Raw genomic sequence first — 24,996 nt, forward strand, 5'->3', positions numbered from 1 at the left:
ATTCGGGTGGAAGGCTACATGCTGAACTCGATTAAAAATCAAAAATTGCAACTTAACCTGTCCAACTGAGCAGTCCTAAATTGGGGCGAAACTCGTGCTTTGGACATTTTGTGGAGTTTCTAACTGTACTGATTTTGGAGTTCCTAACTGTATTATCTAGCCTAGGCATATCTCTTGGTCTACCCCAGGGGTTCTTAACCTGGGGTGCGAGAACTGTTCCTAGGGGGTGCGGGGATATTGAATCATTAAGGTTGGTTAGGTCTATTCTATTTAAGCAATTATAGAAGGGGGAGCGAAAATTGGTTGGTGATTTGAAAGGGGTGCAGCAAGGAAAAAAGGTTAAGAACCACTGGTCTACCCATTCAAATAGGTTTTAAGTGGAAGACAGTAAATGGAAAAGTCGCCAGGTGGTAGGCTACGCTTCAGTAAAAGTTTGACACCGACCGTCCTTCTAAAGCTAATAATCTAATCAGCCTAAACTGTGTCGAACAACTGCCTAAACGTGCGATTTAAGGATTTGAAAAAGCAGGTAGCCTGTTTGGAGCAATAATCACGTCATTAGCGAAAGTTTATCGCGCCTAAGAAATAAAAATGCTGAGTAACGCAACGCATCATTACTCAGCATTAAGCGGTGCAGGAATTTGTTGCAATGCGGTTTCATTGTAATTACTCTCTTATTGTCAAACTATTTTGATTGGATTTAACGTGCTCTTCTGTTCTAGGTAGGCAAGCAAATATATGTAATGGAGGCTGAAGATCCTCAAGGAATTCATAGTCTTAACAAAGTTAACTTGAAAACTTATCTGGGGTCTGTGTTTCCCGAAATTGAAAAACATGCAGATCTGACAATCAAAAAGTTTAGGTGAGGAAATTGTTTAATTACTAAACTGACTTAACTTTACTTTCTCAATAATGCCTAACAAAACATTTTTATCCATGTTTTGTTCCGTGATATATGCCAAAAAACCTGTAATTTACAGCTAGAAAAAGATAATGTGTTTATTTAAATATATTTAAATGCTATATAGCACCACAAGTATATGTTTTATCACTCAGTTTTATTTGCACCACTTATTATCTTAACGTTTGATTTTTTTAGTGTTGGACAATCAAATCCCACATATTATGTTAAATTTGGGGAAAAGGAGCTTGTTCTCCGGAAGAAACCACCAGGAAAGTTGTTAAAGGGAGCGCATCAGGTTTGCGATTTTTTGTTTCGTTAATACATATTTATTTTGTGTTTAAAAACTTATGCAAAATAATAGTTAAGCAAATAACAACACCATGGTGAACAAACGCACAGTTTATAACAATAATAATTTCATATTTTGGCAAACTTGTTCAGATGGATCCAGTTAATAGCATAATCCTTTTAATCACATAAAAGCTGGTAAATTGGGCATGTGGAATTGGTTCTGGCAAATGTAATCGTCAGTGTATGAATTGCCAAAAATTTAACTAAAAGCATTAAAAGTTGAAAAGCAAATTTAAAAAAAGATATTTTTATATATTTTTAGGTTGGTCGAGAATACAAAGTTATGTTGGCGTTGGGCCGTGTAAACTTTCCTGTACCACGCATGATCAGTTACTGCCCCGATACATCGGTTCTAGGGACGGAGTTTTTTGTCATGGAATACATGAAGGTGAATACAACGTCTTAAAGTTGCTACAAAGGTTTTATTCTGGAAGTGATGTTGAAAATTCATTTGTTAAAAAAGTTGATGACAAGTTGATACCACTGTGTAAAATACAAAAATTTTAAATCAGATTGAAAATGGGGTGCTAGATTTTTGTTGCAATGTCCTTAAATTTGTTATTAGAACTCTTAAACATAGAGCTTTTTTATACTTTTAGTAAAATCCTACTTGCAAATTTTAGGGTCGAGTTGTATCATGGACATTTGAGGGTTTAACAAAAGAGGAAAGAAGAAGTGGTTCCTTCTCAGCGATTGAAACACTGGCTAAACTTCACAAATACAATCCAGCTGCTATCGGACTCGATGACTTCGGTAAAAAAGGTGGATTTTGTGGCAGAGTTGTAAGTTGTGTTTATACCTTTTCTGACCATTCTCAATTATAAATATTTCTCTGTTTCAAAGGTTGTACACATAAACAGAGGGACTTTGAGTAAGTGTGGGCTATTTTAATTGTATTTAAGCTGTCATATATAGCAGGGCTTCTCAAACTGTGGGTTGCAACCCAAAGTGGCGTCGCACAATATAATTTTGGGGTCGCGAAACATCATGCATTATTGTGTCATTGTTACAATAAATGGTATGCATGCGTAAATTTATTGTTTAAACATCATTCATGTGTATAGGCTATACCCATCAAGGGGTCACACAGAAATTGCTTTTCCAAAATGGGGTCGCAGAGCAAACAAGTTTGAGAAGCCCTCATTTATACCACTGTTTGTAACATATTTTGTAACTCTTATATACTTTTTGAAAGTGACATATTGAGTGTCCAAATGATTTCAATATTTTTCTTCAATATGTCTGTTTCTTATTACAATAAAATGCTTAGTAGCTTAGAACTATGGTTTATTTACAGTTAAACACTTGGACGAGGCAGTACAATGCATCAGCTGATAAAGATATTCCACAAATGACTGAACTAATGAAATGGCTTCAACAGAAACTTCCCGAAATCCACGATGAAACTGCGGTGATTCACGGCGACTATTCAATTTCCAACCTCATGTTTCACCCAAATCAAGTAAGTTTAACTGGGAATATAATTTTAAATTAAGTCATTTCTGTACAAGCATGGGTTTTAACTTTTCAGGGGATCACTGTATTTGTGAAACTAAAACCTGGAATTGCAAAATTAAATTGTTGCAATGATTGGTTTGATGTTTGCTTTTTACATCAAAATACACTGTTGTTTACAACAACTGTATCAAAATTATACAGTCACTATTCATGCAAACAAGTTGCATTACTTTGCAGGGTAAAATATTGGCTGTTTTGGACTGGGAGCTCTCAACCATTGGACATCCACTGATGGATTTCGCTTACTTCTGTGTGCCGTATCACGCTTCTCAAGAATACTTTCTTATGCAGCAAGCCAGTAAAGAAGACGTACAGTAAGTGAACATGATTGGACTTTTATTTGTGACCTCAAAAAAACACAAGATAAAATGTTTCGGCCAGCTGAAATATTAGCACATCACTTACTTGAAGACTGTCTGTTTCACTCTTCTACAGTTATGTAAACTGTGTTTAAGTCAAATAGGAGACATGCAAGATTTAATACATAAGCTATTGCTGCCTAGGCATAACATCAAGTTTATAGAGCTTATCTGGCAATTGTAGTTTTATTCCGACGTTTCGGCGTCCTATACAGGTCGCCTTCATCAGGGTAAATAACACTGAATGCGCGTAATACAGTGTATGATAAACAAAGGAAAAAAGAATGGAATGCAAGCACGTCACAACGCAATGAAAACACTGCGCGATAGCGAATGATTGGGCTAAACTACAACTATTAAACTATATTTGCCAGAAGAGCTCTATAAACTTGATGCAAGATTTTAGTTATAGGTGGCATGAATTTTGTGTAGGATGTGCTGTTTAACTAATGGCAGTAGTCCAGTGCAAAATAAAACTCCCCAGGCCTACTGGAAGCCTTTTACTTAATCACTCACTCATCCATATGGCCTATTGTCACTTTTGCTATGAAATCAATCAATGGTCGGAAAAGACTTACAACATAGCATAGCTATTATCTGCCATATGATTTAAAAATGCCAAAGTCAACAAGTTACTTAATATTAGTGATGGGACGATACCAGGTTTTGAAGGGAGTACCGATACCGAGTACGAGTACCACATGTATATACCTTCGATACCGAGTACGATTACCGAGTACTTAAGTACAGTGTTGTACTTAGTTGTATATCACCTGCTAATTTATCTGCCATGGCTAGCGTACAGGCGTGCCCACACACATGCAGAAAAAAGTAATCTCCATACGATAGCGAAACAAATACGTAACCTGGCGGAACTTTTTCCCAAATTTGTACTGTCCGAAGCATATATTGGCACAAAGTTTTCAGTGTTCTTATAGTGTAAATCAGCCTTCGGTACTCGCACGTTGGTATCGAAAACTGAGACAGAATATTTCGATACCGAGTACGAGTATCGATACCACTGAAATCGTTCGATACCATCGATACCGAGTACCGGGTACCCGTCCCATCACTACTTAATATCCCTGTGCAGATTACCAATATGAAGGTTCGGTAACCATAGCAACTGTTTTTAGACAACTTTTTGCTGATCTCCCCACTGAAGATGAATTGATTCGATATTACTGCAAACTGCGGGGAATTCCCTATCCTATTCCCAACTGGAATTTCTACCTTGCATTAAATTTCTTTAAACTAGCTGGTATCGTTCAGGTACAACAGCGTTCTGGTTAAGTGTACAAATTTCATAAAAACTCTTTTAAGTAAAAAAGGTGCATTTATAAATATGTCAGACAAATTTGTTTAAGTGGATAAACATCAACTCCAGACTATGGTCATTTGTTAAGAAGAATATCGGGTTAATCAAATAATTTAGATAGTTGCATGAAAATCATGATAAATACATTTAACTGAATTCATCTTTTCTTTTAAAAATGTAATTTTTCATGTCTTGCGAAATGACTGTTTGTTGTGCCAATATGTTTTATACACCTGTACAGTAAAGATGCTGCTAATGTTTTTGTTTTGAAACTTGTGTTTTAGTTATTGCAATGTTTTTAGGGAGTCTATGCGAGATCATTACAGGGAAACGCAAGCTCACCTTATGCTGCTGCATATCAGTCACTTGTTCTACCTTTGATCAACACTGCATTGAAACTTTCCAAACAAGGGTTTGTATTTCGATGTATATTACACAATCATTCCAATAATTATCTAAAAATTAATCTATGCAGTAGTTAGGTGAATATATCATCTGTTAGTTGTTGAATAAATTCATGTCAAACTTTTAGAATTTGTTTTTGCATTCTTGTTGGTCGAAGCAAGGTTTCATTTTTTAACTGAGTCTTCTGTCAAACAGCCTTGCTACAATGCAGTTGTGGCATTTTTTCTTTGATTTTTGTGTTCAGAAACCTATGTGGTTTAACTACGAAGGGATTTAAACCCACCACCTTTGAGTTTGAAATCTTTCCTGGCCGCTTAGTAATTTGTGATATGCATGTTGTGAAACTGCAAGATATGCTTTAATTTTTCTCTGCATAACCCCACCTTAACTTTAACTGATTTGGAAAATGTAAAAGTACTGAAAATGAGTATGGTGCAATGAGGTTTTATTTGCGGTTTGAAAAGCAAATGTAGTTTCAAAGTTTGTTCTACAAATTAATCCAAAAGTATATATTTTAGTGGAGCAAAATGACATGTTTTTTAAGAAGTTTAACAAATCGAAAACTCACTGCAAAATTTGTATTTTATTGTTGTTGATTTAATGTGTTACAAAAGTATGCATGTGATGTTACAAACTGGCAGCATGACTTGTATTTTAACAAGTTTGCTTGGGTTCATTCTTTGCTGAGGGATAAGTTAATAATTAACTTAAGTCTGCTCGGTGGATCAACGTGATGTGAAAAATTTAGTAGATGCAGCAGATTTACAAAACTTTGCGAAATAAAATGTTTAAGCAATTTAATTACTTCAAGGAAATTATTTTTGATGTACAGCAGTTCAGTTGTTTTTTTATATGTAGTGTTACAAAAGTTAGCATTGTTGTTAGCAAAAGCAATAATAGAGTTGAAGTCGTCTTGTTTTTGTGTAATCCATGTAAATTTAATGCTGTAGTTATCTTGGAAATCAAAAATATAAATTAAATCTGTTTTAATTTACTGGTTTTGTGTGATCTTTAAAAATTTACTTTAATTTAAGTGATAGTAATTTTGGAAGCATAAATCAAAATAGTTAGGTTTTAATTCCCTGTTCTTATGTAATATGACAGTTATCAAGCAAATTTTCTTTGTTGTGTAAGGATAGCTATAGATTTGTTAATTGTTGCTAATTCCTTTTCAGTTTAGTTTGGTTTTGTACGATCTATTTTAATTTTTTTCCATAATAGCTGTATTTTTGGGGAGTATTCTTTTATGGCTCCCTGCTTTTGTTTATTTTGATAATATTATCTATATTTTCTTTGTTGTGTAGGGTTGATATAGATTTGTTAATTGTTGGTGGTTAATTGATTGTGCAGTGAAATGGCTCCATCTCTCAGCCCGATGACTCTTTCTCCTTCTCCGAAAGGAAAAGTGATTCTCGATCAAGTAACGAAGATTATTAAAGAAGAACTTGAACCTAGAGAAATGGTGAGATAAGTTACAAGTGTCATCTATTTAAAAAAAAACATCCGTACCAAACCATAGTGTTGTATTTTGCAAATGCCTTTCTGATTTACAGTATGTAACTGATAACGCTTGCCATAGCTCTTAAAACTAGGAAATTTCAGTGTGACAACCACTAAATCAGGTGCTGTATTTTATTTAACAAATAAGAACAAACAATACAGCAATCGATGTAGTGGTTTTTATGCAAAAATTTTGAATTGTCACAGTTCTTTGCTTTATAAAAAAAAATTTACTACATAACTTTTTATTTTTTTATCCGACAAATGCCCGAATATGTTTTTGTTTGTTACAAGTTATATGTAAATGTTGTGTAATATATAAAAGTTTAAAGACATCCCACTGAAAATTGATGTCCTCAGTGAACTGTGATGTAAGGTTAAACATTACAAGCTAATCCTGTGTGTACATTTATTTTTAAAATTTGTTGTTGTTTTTACATCTTAGTTTAAAAAAAAGTATATGACACATTACTGTTTTGCATACTAAATCTTAACCTGTAGTTTATGTATTCTGCTTCACCTTGAAAATGGTTTCCCAAATTTCATTTAAATTGGTTGCTGTCAAAGTTTTTATTTAATTTGCAAACTTATTTATTTTTTTACACAGGAATATTGGAATTATGTAAAATCACAAAAGGATCCGTTTTGTGTTGTGCCTATCATGGATGAGTGGAAAGTAAGTTTGAGCCAGTGGTTCTCAAACTGTGGTACGCATACCACTAGTGGTACGCCAAAATTTTTCATGTGGTACGCGAGTAGCTTTCTGTGATACCTAATTTAAATCCGAGTTGCAACTCAACTGATCAGCCCTGGTTTGGGTGAAATTCGTGTTTTGGACTGTCTTTTGCAATTGTTAAACATGCTAGTCAGGTCGAGAAAATAAGCCTATTACTTGGGCTATGCATTTAAACAGGGTTTAGGACTTTAGGTGGTACGCAATCCAAGTAAGATTGAGAACCATGGTTTAAGGCGAAGTTTCAATGAAAACAAATTTGCATCATTGTAACAATTTGTCAGGCGATGGCCAAGAAAAAGGGTCTTTGGAATCTTTTCCTCCCCGGAATCAGTGGGTTGAGTAATGTCGATTACGCTCACATTGCTGAACAACTTGGAAGGTCATCAATATTTTCTGAGGTTTTTAACTGCAGTGCACCAGGTATGTTTTGGTCTCCAACAGTAAAACTAATGAGTTGGTTGGTCCAGCCATGGTTGGTATTATGTTTAAGGCTTCAGCCTGGGGATAATTTTACCTCTGAGGGGTGAATGTTTTGTATGAAATTATGTGGGTTTGTTTTGGGGATGTTAGCAGTTAAATTCAAAATCGGCTAAGGACAGTGGTGGGATTCAGCCAGTTCGCACCGGTTCTACAGAACCGTCTCATGAAATTTTATGAGATAGCGAACCGGTTAGCATTACTGGTTACTGTCAATGGACTTTTTGTAACAGAACCGGCTGAAAAATATTACTTTTGTAATAGAACCGGCTGACAAAACAATTTGAATCCCACCACTGGCTAAGGGCTAAAGCAAGAGAAACATTTGCAAGTCAACCATTTAACAAAATATTTTATCTGCCTTTCGGAAACAAACGTCACACATTGTAATGTTTTAAATTTACCATGAATCGATGTGTTTTGAAACTTTACTAAGTGTAACGAAACTCACAGACACTGGTAATATGGAAGTTCTGTACATGTACGGTGATGAATACCAGAAGAAAAAATGGTTGCAGCCACTTTTGAATGGTGAAATACGGTCGGCATTCTGCATGACAGGTATAATGTTTTTGTTTTTCATTTGTTTTTTTTATTTAAGTCAATTGGTATTTTTTATCTTGGACATTTATATTTGTAAATCAAATTTGTTGGTTTCAAACGAAATATAGTTATTCAAAGATACTTGATTATGTTGTTTACAAATTAATCTTTTTTGGTGTAGAACCACAAGTGGCATCAAGTGATGCTACTAACATGGAACTTACAATAATAAGAGACGGAGATCATTATATTGTCAATGGGAGGAAATGGTGGAGTTCAGGTTTGTAAGACTGATATTAAAAAACTGTATTGCCGTTTTTTTGTTGTGGTGAATTTAATTTTATATTTCTGGTTAGGTGCTGGTGACCCTCGATGTAAAATTGGAATCGTAATGGGAAAAACTGGCAGCTCACAAACTGCAAAACATAAACGACATAGTATGATTGTGGTGCCATTCGATACTCCTGGTGTCCGAAAAATCAGAGACCTCCAGGTCTTTGGATATAATGGTAAGCAGAAAAATCGTTTAAACTACATAACTCAAAATGCTCCAGTTTTGTACGTTGTTCTGACTGTATTGTTGTGAATAAAATGTATTTGAACCATGGGCGCCGGCAGAAAATTTTGCAAGAGGGGGCAAATTTTGACTGATACTTTACCGCATGAAGAATTTGTTACATATGAAGCCATAAATCGTGTACTTCACAATTGAGTTGCCTTAAAGTTAAAGCAATGAACGATGTCACAAATCCCAGCGCTGCCAATTTAATTAGGTTTTCTGCTAAATATGTTAAATTGAGGTACACTGAAATTCCAAGGGGGGGCAAGTGCCCCCTCTTGCCCCTACGTGGCGGCGCCCATGATTTGAACATGCATATTAAAAGTTGTGTGGTCAATAAAGTTGATCTACTATGAAAATTCTGACATGTGCAGTATAAGAGGCAGGCAACAGTGCTTGTGTGCTTTGACTTTCAATGGGTGTCGAGCCTGTATTGTTTAGTTGATGGAGGGCGAGTACTGGGAAGGCTAGATTTTTCTCATGCATGCAAATGCTGGAATATCAAGTTTTATTTGTACCCTTGCATTTCTGACAATTGGTAAAAATATCAGAAACTTGCCCAGCAGAAAGGATTTTTAGCATAAAAAGTGTGGCTTTAAAAACAATACATTAAATATGTCATTTTCTTTCACATAGATGCTCCTCATGGTCACAGCGAAATGGAATTTGACAACGTTCGAGTCCCAGTTGCTAATCTTATACTCGGGGAAGGAAGAGGATTTGAAATTGCTCAGGGAAGACTCGGACCTGGAAGGATTCATCACTGCATGCGATCAATTGGTGAGCCAAAAAGAATAAGTTTGTGCTGAGGTTATGACATCGAAAAAAATTGGCACAGAGTTGCTTTTCAGCCTGTAAGTTCCAGCAAACTGGAGTTTCATAGCCAGTCACCAGCTGCACTAATGACATGTGGTTAAGACTTGGTTAACGATGACACAAAAAATATTGTGTACATCCTATTGTGAAACTATTAAAGGCCTGATGATATGTATTCACTTAGATCAGCAGTTCTCAACCAGTGGGCCATGGAAGCATTTTGATTGGGCCACAGACCAATAAAATATAAAGCTTTTCTAAGAATTTACTTTCATTTGTGTCACTACACTCAGTTTTACAAAAGTAATGGATTGGGGAGAAATTGAGAAGAAATGTAAATTAATTTGAATTTAACTATTTACGGCATAAAGTTACTTTGAGTTTCTGCCACACTTTATGTTTATGATGTAATAAACTACTTTATGATTACAATAAAGTCAGATAATAGCAGCATATCCATTGTCCAATTAGTCGGTCATAACTGGAAGTGCTTGATTAAAACAAGGGAAAGTGCCGTTTTATGAATTTTTTTGCACTAAGTTATGAACTTATAATCTGTTTGAAATATGTTCTGCTTTTTTTCTGAACCCATTTTATAGTTGTTTTTTTCTTTCATAAAAATTTACTGGGCCACAGAATTTTTGAGGAATAAAAATGGGCCACGAAAGAAAAAAGGTTGAGAACCACTGACTTAGATGCTAACAGACCCATTTGCTAATTATTCTTTTGAAGGTCATTGCTCACAGTTAGGAACTTCTCATGACTTGAAAGGATTTGTTTAATGTGTAAAATTTGCAGGGAAACAAAAGTAGGACATTTTATGACTTTTTTTAGTGGAAAGAACTAAACTTCCAACTATCAGCAATGTAATAAAAGTTTTACACATTTGAAATTGAGCTGTCTACATATGTAAGTTCTGCTGTTTGTTAGGTCTTGCTGAGCGGGCAATGGAAATGATGGTGAAACGAGGATCAGAGCGAAGAACTTTCGGCAAGCGTATCATAGAGCATGTAAGTACACAACATCGGTGCCAAACCTTTTTGTGGTAACAGTAATAGTAATCGGTCGACATACACTTGGTGAAAACCACTGCTTAATCCAATAATAGCCATTTTAAACCAATAAGGCATCACAATAATCAAACTGTGATTTATGACCAGTTGTGGCATCGAACATAATTCGTTAAGCGTGGTTTTTCAGCCTGATACTCCCAACACTAATGAGGCTATACACTAGCCAATACGACTAATGTCTTATCACCAGTTATGACACCTTATTGGTTGAAACAGTGTACACTCTCTGAATTTAACTAAATAATAATAGCTGAATATGAGGGAAAGTAACATGCAAAAAATGTTTTGTTTCCTTACAGCAAGTTTGCCAACACCAGGTGGCCGAATGCAGAATATTAATCAACCAATCAAGACTTCTAACTCTACATGCTGCTTATATGATTGACAACTGTGGAGCAAAGGGTGCAAGAAAAGAGGTTTGTGGCACACTCTTTCTTTAACAAAGTTTAGCACATAAATGCAGAAGCTTAAGTATCATTATGTGTACAAGAAAAAAAACATTACATATCAGCTGTTAACAATGTGCAGAAAAGGTTACTCTATACAAATTGTGGACACAGTTAGGGCCTGTTAGAGCCTTGCCACAACATTAGTTATTAAGTTGTCAGTGTCTATATTACTTTAGGGGTTATAGGTCACAGGTTTCACTAGTTTAAAACCTACTTAGGTCCTTAATATCTGGTTATAGCAACTACCATATACTGAACCTAATCAAAGACAAAATTGTTCAGATTGCGATGATCAAAGTTGCAGTCCCTCGCATGTTGTGCAAAGTTATTGATCAAGCAATTCAGATTCACGGTGGCAATGGAGTCTGTCAAGACACACCTCTTGCTGCATGGTAGGATAACTTGTTTGCAATAAACCCTATTTTGACAAACTATTTACCAACGGTAGGTAGTTCTTTGGGTCACAGCGATTGTTGATTTTAGAATTTTTGCAAAATTTTTTTTTACATTTTTTGACCACTGCATACATACTTAAGCAGGGCTACTCTGAAATATGTAATACACTTTTTAATTCAAGAAATTTATTACAGTAAAATGGTACTCAGTAGGTATTATTGTAATTGCAAGTTAGTAACTCAACCTAAAGGCCCTAACCATCAGCATTTTAACAGGCTTTATTAGAGGATTGCGTATTTTAGAGTAGTTCAAAAAGCATATAAAAATGTATGTGTATTATTTACATAGTTCTACATGTAAAAAACATTATACATTTATTTCTTTGCCCATTCAGTATTTTAAAAATATTTGAAGGTACTCTGGAGCGAGGACGTTAAGAATAGCAGATGGCCCGGATGAAGTACATTTGGGTGGAATTGCTAAACTCGAAATTCGTGACCAGTTGTTTAAGCCAAAGATGTGAGAACTATGGCACTGCTGACTGCCCCATTTAAGTTGTCTTTAATTTTCCAAGAAGCCCTATTGTTGTTGTAATTGAATACTATGCACATGTGCCAAACGTTTTAGTGCAACTCGTGTGTGCTTTAAAATTACATTAATGCACTGATGATGTTTTAATGTTTTGTGCATCAAGAAAATCTATGTTGCGATTTCTACGGTTGTGTTGCTTTTTTGTGATCGCACTTGTCAAAGTTTAATGTTATTGCAATAAAAACAAACCAGTCATGAAAAAGTTTTGAATGTGATTACAGCATTACCAGTTTTTAAGTATCAGTTAACTGTTACTGGCTCACCAAAATTGCACATTTTTTGAGATTTTCTTTGTCACGGAGTAGACTTGTGCACAAACCTTTCCACTGTAACATTTATATAAAACTTGCCTTCGAAAGATAAAACATCCACTATTTTTTGGATACCAATACTTTCATTTAACGATTATTTTATTTACACCAACTGCAAATCCCAAGAACAAAACAAAATGTCTCCGCTTTTATATCTAAACAGAAAATCCACCAAAACTAGGCAATCATGTGTAAGATTCTGTATCTTAGCAACACTGATTACAATGTATTGAACTTATGTTGACCTATAGGCAACATACAGCTATATTTGCTGGGCTAGAAGTTAAATTATTGATTGGTTTCCATTATTATTCAAATTAGTTCGCACAAAGATTAAATTGCATCCATAAAATGTACAGTAGACTACTAAAACTGCCAGTGAAATTAAACAGGCAACAACATAAAACAAGAATCCATTTACAAACAAATTACTCAAAGTCGCACACACATATATTTGTACAACACAAAGTTAGATGTAAGTTATAAGCTTAATTCTTCTTCTTATTTTTGTTTTCGTTGAGCCCGAGAATAATAATCAGACGACGGAAAATGTTGATGAAGTCCAAGAAAAGGTCGACGCTGTGCCTGCAAAAACATTAACAAGTTTACAATCACTGCATTTGTATCATAGCACATTCAAACTCTGTGAGGTGCCTTAACATTTAGTCTGGAGATTCAAACTTGAAATTTTGCCCTAATCCTCAACAATACATAAAATGGTAACTGTAATGCCAAGTTAGTAAATGCTACAATGCAAAATACATGTATATTTGACATTCAAGTGTTACAAGTAAATTTTTGAAAATATATCTGCAGTTTGAATATAAACAAGTTTAGTAAATTTAGGTATTGGAAATACATATAATACATAACTAACATGAAAATGTATGTAAAGCCTTCAGGCACATTGTATAACCATGATTGCCGAAGGGTATGTTATTTGCAGAACTAACATGTGTATTTTAAGTATTTTTAGCAGCACACATTGGCACAAATATGAAGTTTTACTAACCAGATGTAGTCGTTGTCACCATTCATGTGACGTTCCACGATCAATTGTGTGTCGTACAAAACAAACGCACAGAAAATAGCAACACCGGCATAAAGATGGAATTGGAAGAGGGCAAATGACTTAAAGAACATGTTAAGGATGGATGTGACCAACATAATGGTCAATGCACTGCCAAGGAAACCTAAAAAAACATGTCAATGTCAGTTCAATATTTCTGGTTCAGTTTGCTTGGGCTACAAAAGCTGTAGGAATGCCAAAAAGAGGAACTGAACCTGATCCAAGGTTGAAAGCAAACAGATATGGTAGTTTTATTTCCGTGTTGGACAGATGAATGTCGATTGCACAACTGAAGTGTACATAAGGCAGAAAGGAAAACTATTTCCCAGTTACACATTGTCAGCGGCATATGTTGTTTACATTTACACTACCAGCAGTTTACTGGATTAAATACTGGCATATTCTATCACAATATACAAGCATCTGTCTCAGGTCTATTGAAATGTATAACAGCATAAATAGATGTAACAAGCTAGCATAAATGTTGCATGAAATGGTGGCATGACTGTTATGTTTATTTATACATCACAACATGGCATTAATGCCAAAATGACAATTGAATTACGTCATAACACTTTGGTTAATAGGAAGCCACTTACGTCACAAAATTCGGAATGTCTTAAGTTATGTGATGTTTTTAAATGGCCTTACAGCTTTTTTATTCGAAATTTCATTTTGAAGGTAAACTGGCTTCTCACGCTATGTATGCGGTAATGGATTAATATTACAAAATTACTCTTAATTATTTTCTTTCTCTATAAAACTTACCTCCTAGATACAAATAAGATCTACGCTGTGCATAGAGGGCACTGACGCTGAAGCACACAAAAATAATGGAAGTGGCAATGAAGGCGGTGACAATAATCTGTGGGTTAATCTGGATGGCAAAATCAAGCACAGGTCCCAGACCAAGTCCTGTAAAAAACATGTATATGAGTGCAAGTTTGCAAAAACTGTAGTCGTAACTGATATATCTTACCCATAGCTCCACCGAATGCGGCAAGGATTCCGACTCGTTTAGTTTGATTTTCTTTGGTGTGTGACGTTGCTGCAAGCCAAACCATCAGTCCAATGGCAACAAGTGTCGAAAGTAAACCACCCTAAAAACAATACATACTTTATATGTATGTATTTCATCCAGTACAAACAAAACACAGCCTGGGTGTGTAAAAATGTTAGATAGTTTTATTTACTGGGGGACTTTAATGAAATAAATCAAACAAAACACTAAAAAAAGCGCTTGTACAATACATTTTGCAAGTGAAAAGCATTGATAGCAAAACATGTATTATGCACCAGAATTACTGTTACAAAGCAATGAGCAAGAAAAGTTTAAGGCATTTTTTGTCCTGTAAATGTCGGTTGACAAGTGTAGCATATAAGTATACCTGAATAAATCCCCCTTTAAGGTGAAGGAAGGCCCCAGCACTGGCCGACAACATAGTGAGTGTGAGGCATGTGTAGACATTCCTCAGATGGTTTTTGGTCGATGTTGTTCTGTAAAGAGGAAGTGAGTAATGTATGAAAAACCATATGTGCATATAAGCGGTCAGCAACAATGAAAAATAACAAAACATATGCACAGAATGAATACAGAGTCAAAATTAGCTTTTTGGTGTGTTGTTTTTGCAATTTTATCACTATGTGCAACACACAATAGGATATTTAAAGGTAAACATAAAGGAAAAAATTGGACACCATAAATTAATACATTTTAGCAATTTTTGTTGCATTTTTTGTAATGCTGTCAACAGCCTATTTTACTGTGAAACATTTTAGGTTTAGATTTACAGGTCTAGGGTTAGGGTTCCTGAAAATTATTTAATTTTTATTTCCTAAATGCTGCAATCCAGATTGGAAAGAATGGCCTGCGTGGAGGATTTATCCTCCACGTTTCCAGGAGTGAACCATACTAAGAAATCAAACCAAACCAGAAGAAAGCTTACAATTGAGAGAAGTCTGTCAATGCAGCCATACTAATTCTTCGATTTCCAAACAACGAATCCATTTTAGGTTACTTGTCTCAACGTTTTAATTTATGTCTACTATCAAATGTTCTGCAGAAAAGATACACTTTCATTTAGTAAGTAATGACTTAACCATCAACCGAAAACTTCAAAAACAATACCACACATCTTTCTTTTTGAAAGATTTTGAAAGAAATGCTAGTAACAATTATTCGACATCTGAAAGAGCTTAATGAACTTTACATTGAATAAATATTAAAAACAACACAGTGCTAAGCATAGTGATTAGTGTATCAAACAAAAACAAATGATGCATATAAATTTCACAAATATTTAGTAAGACAAAAAGCATCAAAAAGGTATCATAACCTAAACTGTACTTAGGTGTGCAATATGCTATTGACTTCAGTTTGGGTGATAATTTGGTACTTAAGCTTTAGCTTTTAAAACATTAAATTCAGTAAAACATATAATACAGCAACTGATTCAGTTCGTCTATTTTATATTTACAAGGCCCCATTTACTTAACATTTGTCCTAGAAACAAGAACATTACAGAATATATGATTACACTTAAATCAAAACCTGCCTTTCTTTAAAGTTCTTCGGACATCAACAACAATTTAAAATGTTGTCTGTATCTAAACAAAAAACATCCTGTCACAAAGTTCAACACTTCCTTATTTACAGTTTTAAGCCTAAAAAACACAATTTTCCAACCAGACTTCAAAAACGCGTTAATGGCAACACTACGCAAGCGTATTTACTGAACTATAACAAAAATACAATTTGTAAACGCCATCTAAAGCAGAAATTGCTCGAATGTTTTGGTTCCCCTTCTTACTGATCGCCATTATTATTTTCAGCCCGAATGAAAACACGCTATTGGTCGAAACTCCGCTCATCATCACGTGATAAATGACATTCGATCAGCCCTGCTGCAAAATGCGACGTGTACTAAACGAAATGATGAGAAACCGTTGTGAAATTTCAACATTACGCTGTTTTATAAAGTTGACGTTTATTTCAAACCCAGGTGACATATTTACAGGTATTCTTGTTTTATCAAACAAATGTTTGTTTCTTTTTTATCGCCAGTTGGCTGAAACTGAATCATTTTTACTAGATTTCGTTTCGACTTGAGAGTCGATCACTATCCTTTTGTACCAGAAATACGTTGTGGGTTGGAGGAATGCAACTCAGAGAGCACTTCATCGGTTCTTCGTTCTTCCAAACCCAGCGAATACAAGGCCATTTTAGCGACGAAGTGGTAAACACGTAGATATCTATCTTTAATTCCGCCACCTATTTTTACTTTATCAAAATGTTTAGCCCCTAAAATCTTGTTTCATTATTTGCGGTGAACTACAATAGACTCAATACTAGCTTGTTACGCAGCTTGTTTAGGTCTTGATTTGCGTTTTCCGACGTGTTCTTGTCAATAATTTGTCTAAAACGAGCACAGCAGACACAGAATCATGTGATACGGAATTTCAATGCAGCCTTGTAGCATCGCTTTGCGGGCGCTTGAACATTTTTTTACTTACATAAGCGGGCGTAAAAGAGCACAAATACTAAGACAATGCTCCCTTGCGGGAAAAACGAAAAAGTTCGAACAAGTGGTTTAAAAATTTTGTTTTGTTTAAAATTGTGTAGGCGTGACTGTTGTTGACAGGAAAATTGTTTGCCTGAGTCATTTTGCTGATTTTGTTCTAAGATTTTGCTGAAAAGGGCTGAATTATTAGTCCCATGTTATCATAACATTCGAAGAACAAAATTAATTTTGTTAAAAACGTAGATTACGCTGTCGCCTTTCTAACTAAAGGCGCGTATTTTTGTATTAGTGTTGACGTAAGTATGGCAGTAAACTTAGCCATAAACGTTACACAAAACTGTAAAAAGGAGTATGTTATGTATCGTTACTCGTAGTCGTAAGGCAGTTTAGCAAATAACAACACATAAAAAACATTAGGTAAAAAATTAAAGTAGCTTTTGCACACAGGTGTTGTTTAAGAATTACTTCATGAGAATGAAGACCTTATTACCCCAAGAAATTATGTTATTATTTGTGTTTTAATACCAATAATATTATTTGCGTTTTAATACCGTTATTTGTTGCCACACTTTATACGCATGCAACTTGTTTTTACAGTAAAGCTTTGTTTGAACATTTGCTGTCATGGATGAATTTTGCCTCTGGGCATTCCTTATCAGTTTATCACCAATGATTCAGGCATGTGAATTTAGATCATCACCAAAATTGTTTCCATTTGGCAAAACAGGTTTATCATGTTCATTCAAAGTGTAAATCACTATCTTTAAAGCACAGAATTAAGATGTTGTTTTTTCAGCATGAATTTCCTAACAGATATAAAATTGTCACTGTGTTTCTAATAACTGTAAATAAATAATTGCATGCTGTAAATTTTTTCAACATCCCTGTGGACATTACACACTCCTGTACATTTTATTGTTGCCATGGCTTCACCGGCAGTTCTGACTTCACCTTCACATAGAAACAAATGTGGACGCCGTTTCAGTGCTTTGCAAGAAAGTCTTGTGAAAGAAATCAACCCAAATGATGAGTAAGTTAGTTTACTCATCATTATGCTTGTGCTTGTTATGTAATTTGTTGCTTGTTGAAGTTTACATACATTCTGTTACATATTTGTTTCATGCTAAACTTAGCAAAAGGCCGTATATTTGTATGTAACGTCATAATTTAAAGTCTGTTATTTTTGTTGCAAGTACATGCATTTCAAACACATGCTTAAAACTTGTGCCTTATTTTAAAGCAGAAACAATAAACACAAAAAGTTTATTTTCATGTGATTAAAAACACATTACCACAAAACCTTTTTTCAACCATTTTAAAATCGAACGAAACAACACTAGCCTATTTTCACTTGTAGTTCTGCCTCACCTAAACCTGTTCTGTTGAAACAAGCCAAGCTTGTAAAAATGACAATCTGCTGAAAAAAGGCTTAGACAGAAAGAGAAAGTTTTTTTATGGTGCCTTAAACTTCTGTCAATAATTAATCTGCCATGTACAAAGCAAACCTACAAGCACTGTTGACTCTTATCCATATGCTGTTGTATATTCTGTTCAATAATGATTCAAAACCATAGTTCATCAGTGTCTTGTAGGAATCTTTCAACAGAAAAGATAGAACAAAGTCAGTAACAGACCACATGTGGGTATTGCCCACTCTCTGCAAACTCAAGCTGTAAAGGAAATATGATTTACGCCCCCTGTATCCTCCCAGCCAGCATTTAGTCAGAGATGTCTGAGGGCCACTTTAGTTGTAAACTGGTGTGTGTGTAAGCACAGCTTGCAGGAAGGAACCTTAGTGTAATGTTTTCAGTTGAAGTCTTGTTGTATAATTGGTGTTTTATGTAAATTGCTTTAAATGGCAAGGAAGGCTTATAAAAAAATTAAAAAACAGCAGTTATTTGGCTTGAAAAAGTCTCTAAGCAAAGCCAACTATTAATTGTTTGTTGGTGTCAAGTATGGTCTTAGGAAGCTAAATTTTACCACATAGTTTGATGTTTAAAGATTTTGTTTAAAGATTTTTGCGTGTTGTTTCTTTAGTGACAACTTTGGTTCCCATGTGTCAAGGATAAAGTACAAATTCATGCAAACTGCTACACCAGACTCAAGTATGGCAGCTGATGTGAAAAATAGCAATGGAACCACTGACATAATAAGTCGTCGCGACAAATTTACATCAGCAAAAAAGGTACACCAGTTTTGTCAAAAGGATATGAATGTATAACCTCAGTCTTTGTTATGTTTATGACAATGATTCACTCTTGTATACACATTGTACATATGCTTCACAAAGAGACATTACCTTTATCGTATTTTAATAGTTTTGATGTAAATTTTTAGAAGCTTTGGTATGTGCATTAAATAGGGGTGTTTTTTAAGTGTCAACCATTTTTGTAGATTTTTGAGTGCCTTGAATCCACACCAGTTCACCATCCAGCACCTCCAGTTTATCGTAAAGCTTCAGGAATTTCATCCCCCACTCGAAACTTACCTCAAAGCCCTACGACAACTGGTCCATTTACGTCGTGGTCAACACTGGCTAGTGATGAACCGTACAGAGATCGAAAAGTTTCCGAGTCTTCCACAACGACGACCAATAGTAGTATCGACACATCTCCTAAACATAATAATCGAGGTCGCAATGTTGTTTCTAACCGAAAAGCCATGAGAGGTTAGATATTGTCGGCACCTGGTACATGGTAGATTTACTCATGTTGATTTGTGGTCCTTTAGTTGCCTGTAAAATCTTGTGATTGGTATGAAAGAATTTTTAATCCACAACCAAAATACGTGTAAGGCATATATATATAGGTTTAAAACACAAATATGTTGTTTTGTTTTCTGTGTTATGATATATAAAGTCTTTCATTGAAATGGCAAGCAAAAAAAGTGTCCATGCCCTGTAAAACCTTTGTGATACTTTATATTCTAATTAGTCCAAATTGGACTGGTTAGGTGCTTTCAAAAGCATTGCGAAAAAGTTTTCTTAAAAAGGGCACCATCAATCTTAGGTCGCCAGTTGTCACAAAAGTTGTCCCCTATCATGTAGTCGTGACTGATTATTCACTCGTCGCAAACAATTCAAGCATTTCCTCCTCATGCAAATTGACATATTTTTGCCCGCACCATTTAAGTGTCTGCAGTCAGATTGAGGCCAGCCGCCTGTTAGCTGTTACAAGTTTTAGTTTCACCTCAAGTTTTTTATGGCTTCAGGAAGTTCAATGGATGCAAGAGTACGGTCGCCTTCCTCTGAAAGGGAAAACTTTCTCACAGACCGTAGCGCACATAATGGTAGAAGTCGACCGTCACGGAGGAATACACCTGCATACGAGGAAGGAAAAGGTATTTGTGAATTGTGTACTGAAATTAATACTGGTTTTAAATGACAGAGAATGGAAAATATTTTGCTAGTGACAGAATCAGTCAAATAAACATGCATAAAATGAAATATAAATATATATATATTTCACATAATTGGTGTCTTCAGTTTCTATAAATCCACAGGATTAAACATATTAAAAGATAAATAAAAGTACTTAAAAACACATCTATTCACATGTGATTGTCAATGTCCATGCTGTCTGTTGGAGGGGCGGTTACTGTTCAGAATAATCACTCTTAGCTTATGATTTCTGGTTTAGCAGGCAATTTTAGTTGCTTGCTCAACAACAGTGTTGCAAAGAACAACATTTAGTTTGATGTTAATGTTTGTTAAAAAGAACTCATAGCCTTTTTGTTTGCATGTTGAACGACCCCAAACAGTGAACAATGTTTTTTGTATTCAGATGCATCACATCGCAACGTCAGCCAAATGATTTTAAATTTTGAGAAACGCTCAAAATCCACGGACCGAAGCGATTCCAGATACCACGGCTATCGAAACAAGCTTAGAAGCCCAACTAAAACTTCAGTGTCCAAACGCCCACCAACCCCAGCTGCAGAAAGGCCTAGCAGTATGGTGATAGTGGAAAGTGACTCAGTTTATGTGAATAAATATTTGGAAGCAATATCAAATGAGGCTAAAAAGCCTGCGTCCAAAGAACCAGTTGTTTCAACTAATCGTGTTTCCTCCGACTCGAACTCAAGAAGTTTAGATAACAGTAGACAGTCAGCTAGCTCTCAATCTGATGCCTCAGATTCTGTGTTTATATCGCCTTACAATTACAACACAGCAACGCCATTGTCTGCAGTGCCTTCCGGTGTCCGTCCTCCTGAAAACTCTCTAGTGTCAGGAAACAAATCACGGACCGATTCACCGAACACAATTTCAAATCTTGTGTCGGAAAAGTTGAATTTACTGGAGACCGAGGGTAAAAATTCAGAATCAACAATTTCCAGCAGTTCTGATTCATCTTTGAGCCAAGTCAATTCAACTCCAGTTGAACGTGAAGTTGAAACTGAACCTCAAGTATCAAAATCAAGCACATACAGAAGCTCAACCATTTCGTTGGACGCAAATCTAATCATTCCTGTTGCCGAGAGTCATGATCCCCCTGAAATACCATCACCTCCGTTGCCTGACACATCTCCAAATGCAGAGCTGGTGAACTCTGGACATTATCAAACTCCTACATCGATGCCAAAGGACACAATTGAATTGAAAAAGAGTCATTCCATTGGGACTGAGAATTCCCGCCCTAACAAACTTTCCTATGAGTCTGACTCTTTCTTGGAAAAATCTTCAATTTCTCAGCAGTCCCCATTGACCAGCAGCATATTTAAGGCACTGGGCCTGCAAGATACTGTGCAATTAGATACAGAACAGTCGACAGAAGTTATTACACAGGATGGAACGACTCCATCTGCTAACATTGCTGCATCAGGGCAGGCCCCGGCAGCTTCTGAATTAAAGGAAAGTGTCCTCGTCAATGGATATGAAGAAGAAAAGTTTAAAGACGTTCATTCTGACTCGGATCAAGAATCTGATGATGAAGGACCTGTAAGCTATGAAGTAAGTGATGTTATGAAAATTTATTGGTTGTTGTAAAAGCATAGAGCCAATAAATGATAAGCTGCAGCCAGTGTACACAGTTTCAACCTAAAAGTTATCATCAGTGCAGGTGGTGACGAGAGATTAGCCGTGTTGGTTAGTGTAGCCATTCAACAGCACTCCAGTTTGTTGGGAGTAACAAGGCAAAAACCCATTCCTCACCTGTTCTGCGCGATGAGACAGTGTGTACTGTCAGCAGCTTGTTATTTGTTATTTATTCAAACATATAATGCCTGTCTTAAAGATGGGCGCAATAAGGTTTTGGTAATGCAAATAGGTCATTAACTGAAATTATTTCTCTCAAGGTAAATCGAGAAAGTGAAAACGAAGACAAGGAGAGTTACCATGGCGATGAAGATCATGTTCAACAACATTTTACTTCTGATGGTAAATAGGAAGCAATATTTTTATTTTCTAATGGCATTTTTTCTCTTTTTATTTAAGGAAGTGTCAATGAATTCCTGCAAAATCAAAATGGGTAAATTGAGAACATCCTTTTTGCAGCAGAATTAAAGATTGTCATTATTATTTGCAAAATGTAGCACATTGTACATTATAAATCTGAATTAATTTGCAGTAATATCTGTTAAAATACATTTTTCAATGAATAAAGTAATCCATTTTCACAGTTTGAAATCGGACAAAATTGAATGCCAAAACCAGAAAATTGAAAAATTTGTGTCATTTATTATTTTTAGAAGTTGAAAATGATGAACAACAAGATTCAGAAATCCTGACTGATCACCGAGGACTGTATTACTATGAGACAAAGGGTTTGTCTGAAAATGCATCTTCCTCTGATGAAGGAGGCGAGGACACCATCTTCCATCAACACACTAAAGTCTGTTTCAGCACTTCACCAATACAAGTGAGTTGTTTTTATCACAAGACAGTTTGCAAAGTTCAGAGGGACTTTGTGCGTTGATTACTTCACTTCATTGTCTTGAAGTTCAGAGCTTATTTTTTTTGGACCCACCGTTTTTATGGTGACTAATTTTGTTGCCAGCCTAACTTATAACTTGTACATATAAATTGTCATTTATTTCTACATATTGGTTATCTTTCTAAAAGACACACCAGTTTAATAAGTTGTTCTATGTTAAGCTATAACTTGTATTATTCAAGTGTTCGATTTGGATAAAACTTTTGCACCAATAAATGCATTTGTGGTGATATTTCTTAGTTTTTTACTAAACCTATAAAACTAACTATCATTCAGATAACTCCTTTTATTTTATTGCTTAAAAATGTCTGTAATAAAGAGAGAGTTATGCTGTTTCAAGTCAATCTCGGTAGCAATTTAAATGTTGTTGTAGTAAACGGTATCCCACAAGCCAGCAAGTTAAAACACATGTCAGTTGTACAGCAGCACTTTCAAGCTATTAGCAAACTTGTAAACAATGCAAGATGTTGAATACACTGTTGCTGCCAGGCATAACGTATCAACAAAATTTTCAGCTCTTCCGGCAGTTTTTTATTCTAATGCAAGATGTTAAAACTTTCAACACATCTTGGTGTTCATACATTCATGCTTTGTTGGCATGTTTCAGTGCCTTAGGCCTTCAGTATACGCCAGGTGTTATTCTACTTTTAGCTGGAATACACACAAAAGGTCAAATGTATCTTCTTTACCAGTTTGATTTATTTATGACTTACAATGTGTAGACTGTAAACTGCGGTAAGTCTTAAGTCACGGACCAATTTTGAACAGATATTTATATTCCACCTAAGTATAGGCATGTTTAGTATCTTATTGAAATAAAATCTACTAAGTTCTCTTTTCTTTATACTGACTCTCAGATGACTTAATAATATAATTTAAAACAAACAGCATATGACTTAAAATCCATGAGAAAATTAGTCATAAATATGATATTGAATTAGTTCGGTTGGGATAATATTTTTATTGGATTTTTAAACAACTTTAAACTACTGATGGAAAACTTGTGTATGATATGTCATGCAAACACGGTACAGAGCTTTGAAACTCATTTACTTTAGAAGTAGTGGGCGTTTGGTTGGTTTGTTGACATTTCCTGACTTGTGAGTCTCCAAACTTTACTTTGGGCGTCATTGTGTCGCTCAGGTGTGCTACCGATCTCATGTTACACAGAAATTCTCAGAATCTTGACTCTATAGCTTCTTTTAGGACTGAAACTTGTCCCAATTGCCTGGCATTAGTTCCTATTTTAAAGATATTTTTATGCTTCTTAATTGGTGTTAAATTGTCCTAGAATTTCTCAAAACAATTTCTTGTTCGTTCGTTTAACTGGTGCAAAGTTACAAAGTACTTGTTTTTTGTTGATAATAAATTTCCTAATGTAGGTGCCATTTTTAAAAGTGTCATTGGCATAAAACAGTTGAAATCTCATCAAACAAACTTAAAATACAGATGATACATTCAAACCTTAAAAAGTAGCTACGTTGCTAATGATCTCATATTGGTTAATGATGGCCAAGACAACTTGTTTAAATTTTAATGATGAATAACAATTTCTGTGGATGTATGCGAACACATAATGTATCAGTACATTGTCTGGTGTGTGTTTGACAAATGTCAAAACATTATTCCGAAACCTTTTGGCTTCCAAGGAAATGACATCGATTATATTTTGTGCATACAATCTGCCAGAAACAGTCAATGATTTATGTCTTAAACCGTCAGTGCTGTTGAATGGGTGCAATTGTTACATTTTGAGGAAATGGTTTGTTTCAAAACATAGTTTTGGTTTTGGTGTATTTTTTCTGCTTTTAAACAAAAGTATTTGTGCGCCAAAAGACAATATGTTGCAATTGAAGCTACAGTGATTTTAGAAAAATCAATTTCAGTAGCAATCAACTGTTAGTAAATGATTTACCATTGGCCGATGTTTAAACATTTTTGTGTCGCTTCCGTGCACTAAAAGCATTATGTCCGATCTTACACAAACTCTCAGCTCTGCAAACATATTAACAAGCGATCCACAAAACCAACTGTGCACTTTATCTTAACACTACGGCTGTTTGGGGATTAGTATTCATTGGAGTGTAATGTTGGACAATGTTGTATTATAACATTGTGACATTAGAATGGCATGTTTGTTTTGTGGGATGCGCTGTTGTCAAGCTGTTTT

General features: G+C 35.2%; 3 protein-coding genes across 6 annotated transcripts in view; 2 read left to right on the forward strand and 1 right to left on the reverse strand.

The window, feature by feature from the left end:
• Nucleotides 1-461: 461 nt before the first annotated feature.
• LOC145203943 (acyl-CoA dehydrogenase family member 11-like) lies at nt 462-12,197 on the forward strand. Its single transcript, XM_080076320.1, has 20 exons — nt 462-529; nt 723-862; nt 1,100-1,199; nt 1,518-1,643; nt 1,879-2,037; nt 2,553-2,717; nt 2,951-3,087; nt 4,269-4,404; nt 4,753-4,862; nt 6,206-6,317; nt 6,963-7,031; nt 7,373-7,511; nt 8,022-8,129; nt 8,293-8,391; nt 8,468-8,620; nt 9,307-9,450; nt 10,417-10,496; nt 10,859-10,975; nt 11,291-11,400; nt 11,819-12,197. The coding sequence occupies exons 2-20, from the start codon at nt 744-746 to the stop codon at nt 11,925-11,927; spliced, it is 2,292 nt and encodes a 763-aa protein (XP_079932446.1). The 5' UTR covers nt 462-529; nt 723-743; the 3' UTR covers nt 11,928-12,197.
• A 190-nt stretch (nt 12,198-12,387) lies between these two features.
• On the reverse strand, nt 12,388-15,458 carry LOC145203947 (bax inhibitor 1-like). Its single transcript, XM_080076323.1, has 6 exons — nt 15,322-15,458; nt 14,764-14,872; nt 14,355-14,475; nt 14,144-14,290; nt 13,319-13,499; nt 12,388-12,891 (listed from the first exon to the last, which is right to left on the reverse strand). The coding sequence occupies exons 1-6, from the start codon at nt 15,381-15,383 to the stop codon at nt 12,795-12,797; spliced, it is 717 nt and encodes a 238-aa protein (XP_079932449.1). The 5' UTR covers nt 15,384-15,458; the 3' UTR covers nt 12,388-12,794.
• Nucleotides 15,459-17,510: 2,052 nt separating this feature from the next.
• Nucleotides 17,511-24,996, forward strand: part of LOC145203942 (uncharacterized) — a 29,141-nt gene continuing 21,655 nt past the window's right edge. For 2 of the 4 annotated variants that reach the window (XM_080076317.1, XM_080076318.1), the window contains exons 1-7: nt 17,512-17,926; nt 18,934-19,081; nt 19,291-19,564; nt 20,107-20,235; nt 20,679-21,844; nt 22,189-22,270; nt 22,582-22,751. In XM_080076317.1, the coding sequence (XP_079932443.1) occupies nt 17,820-17,926; nt 18,934-19,081; nt 19,291-19,564; nt 20,107-20,235; nt 20,679-21,844; nt 22,189-22,270; nt 22,582-22,751 (2,076 nt within the window). In that variant the 5' untranslated portion in view covers nt 17,512-17,819. Of the gene's footprint in view, nt 17,927-18,933; nt 19,082-19,290; nt 19,565-20,106; nt 20,236-20,678; nt 21,845-22,188; nt 22,271-22,581; nt 22,752-24,996 lie in introns of all 4 variants that reach the window. The other 2 variants (XM_080076316.1, XM_080076319.1) reach the window with 2 other exon arrangements.

This window comes from Phallusia mammillata, chromosome 8 (genome assembly GCF_965637545.1).
Source record: "Phallusia mammillata chromosome 8, kaPhaMamm4.hap1.1, whole genome shotgun sequence".
In the NCBI taxonomy this organism is placed as follows: domain Eukaryota; kingdom Metazoa; phylum Chordata; class Ascidiacea; order Phlebobranchia; family Ascidiidae; genus Phallusia; species Phallusia mammillata.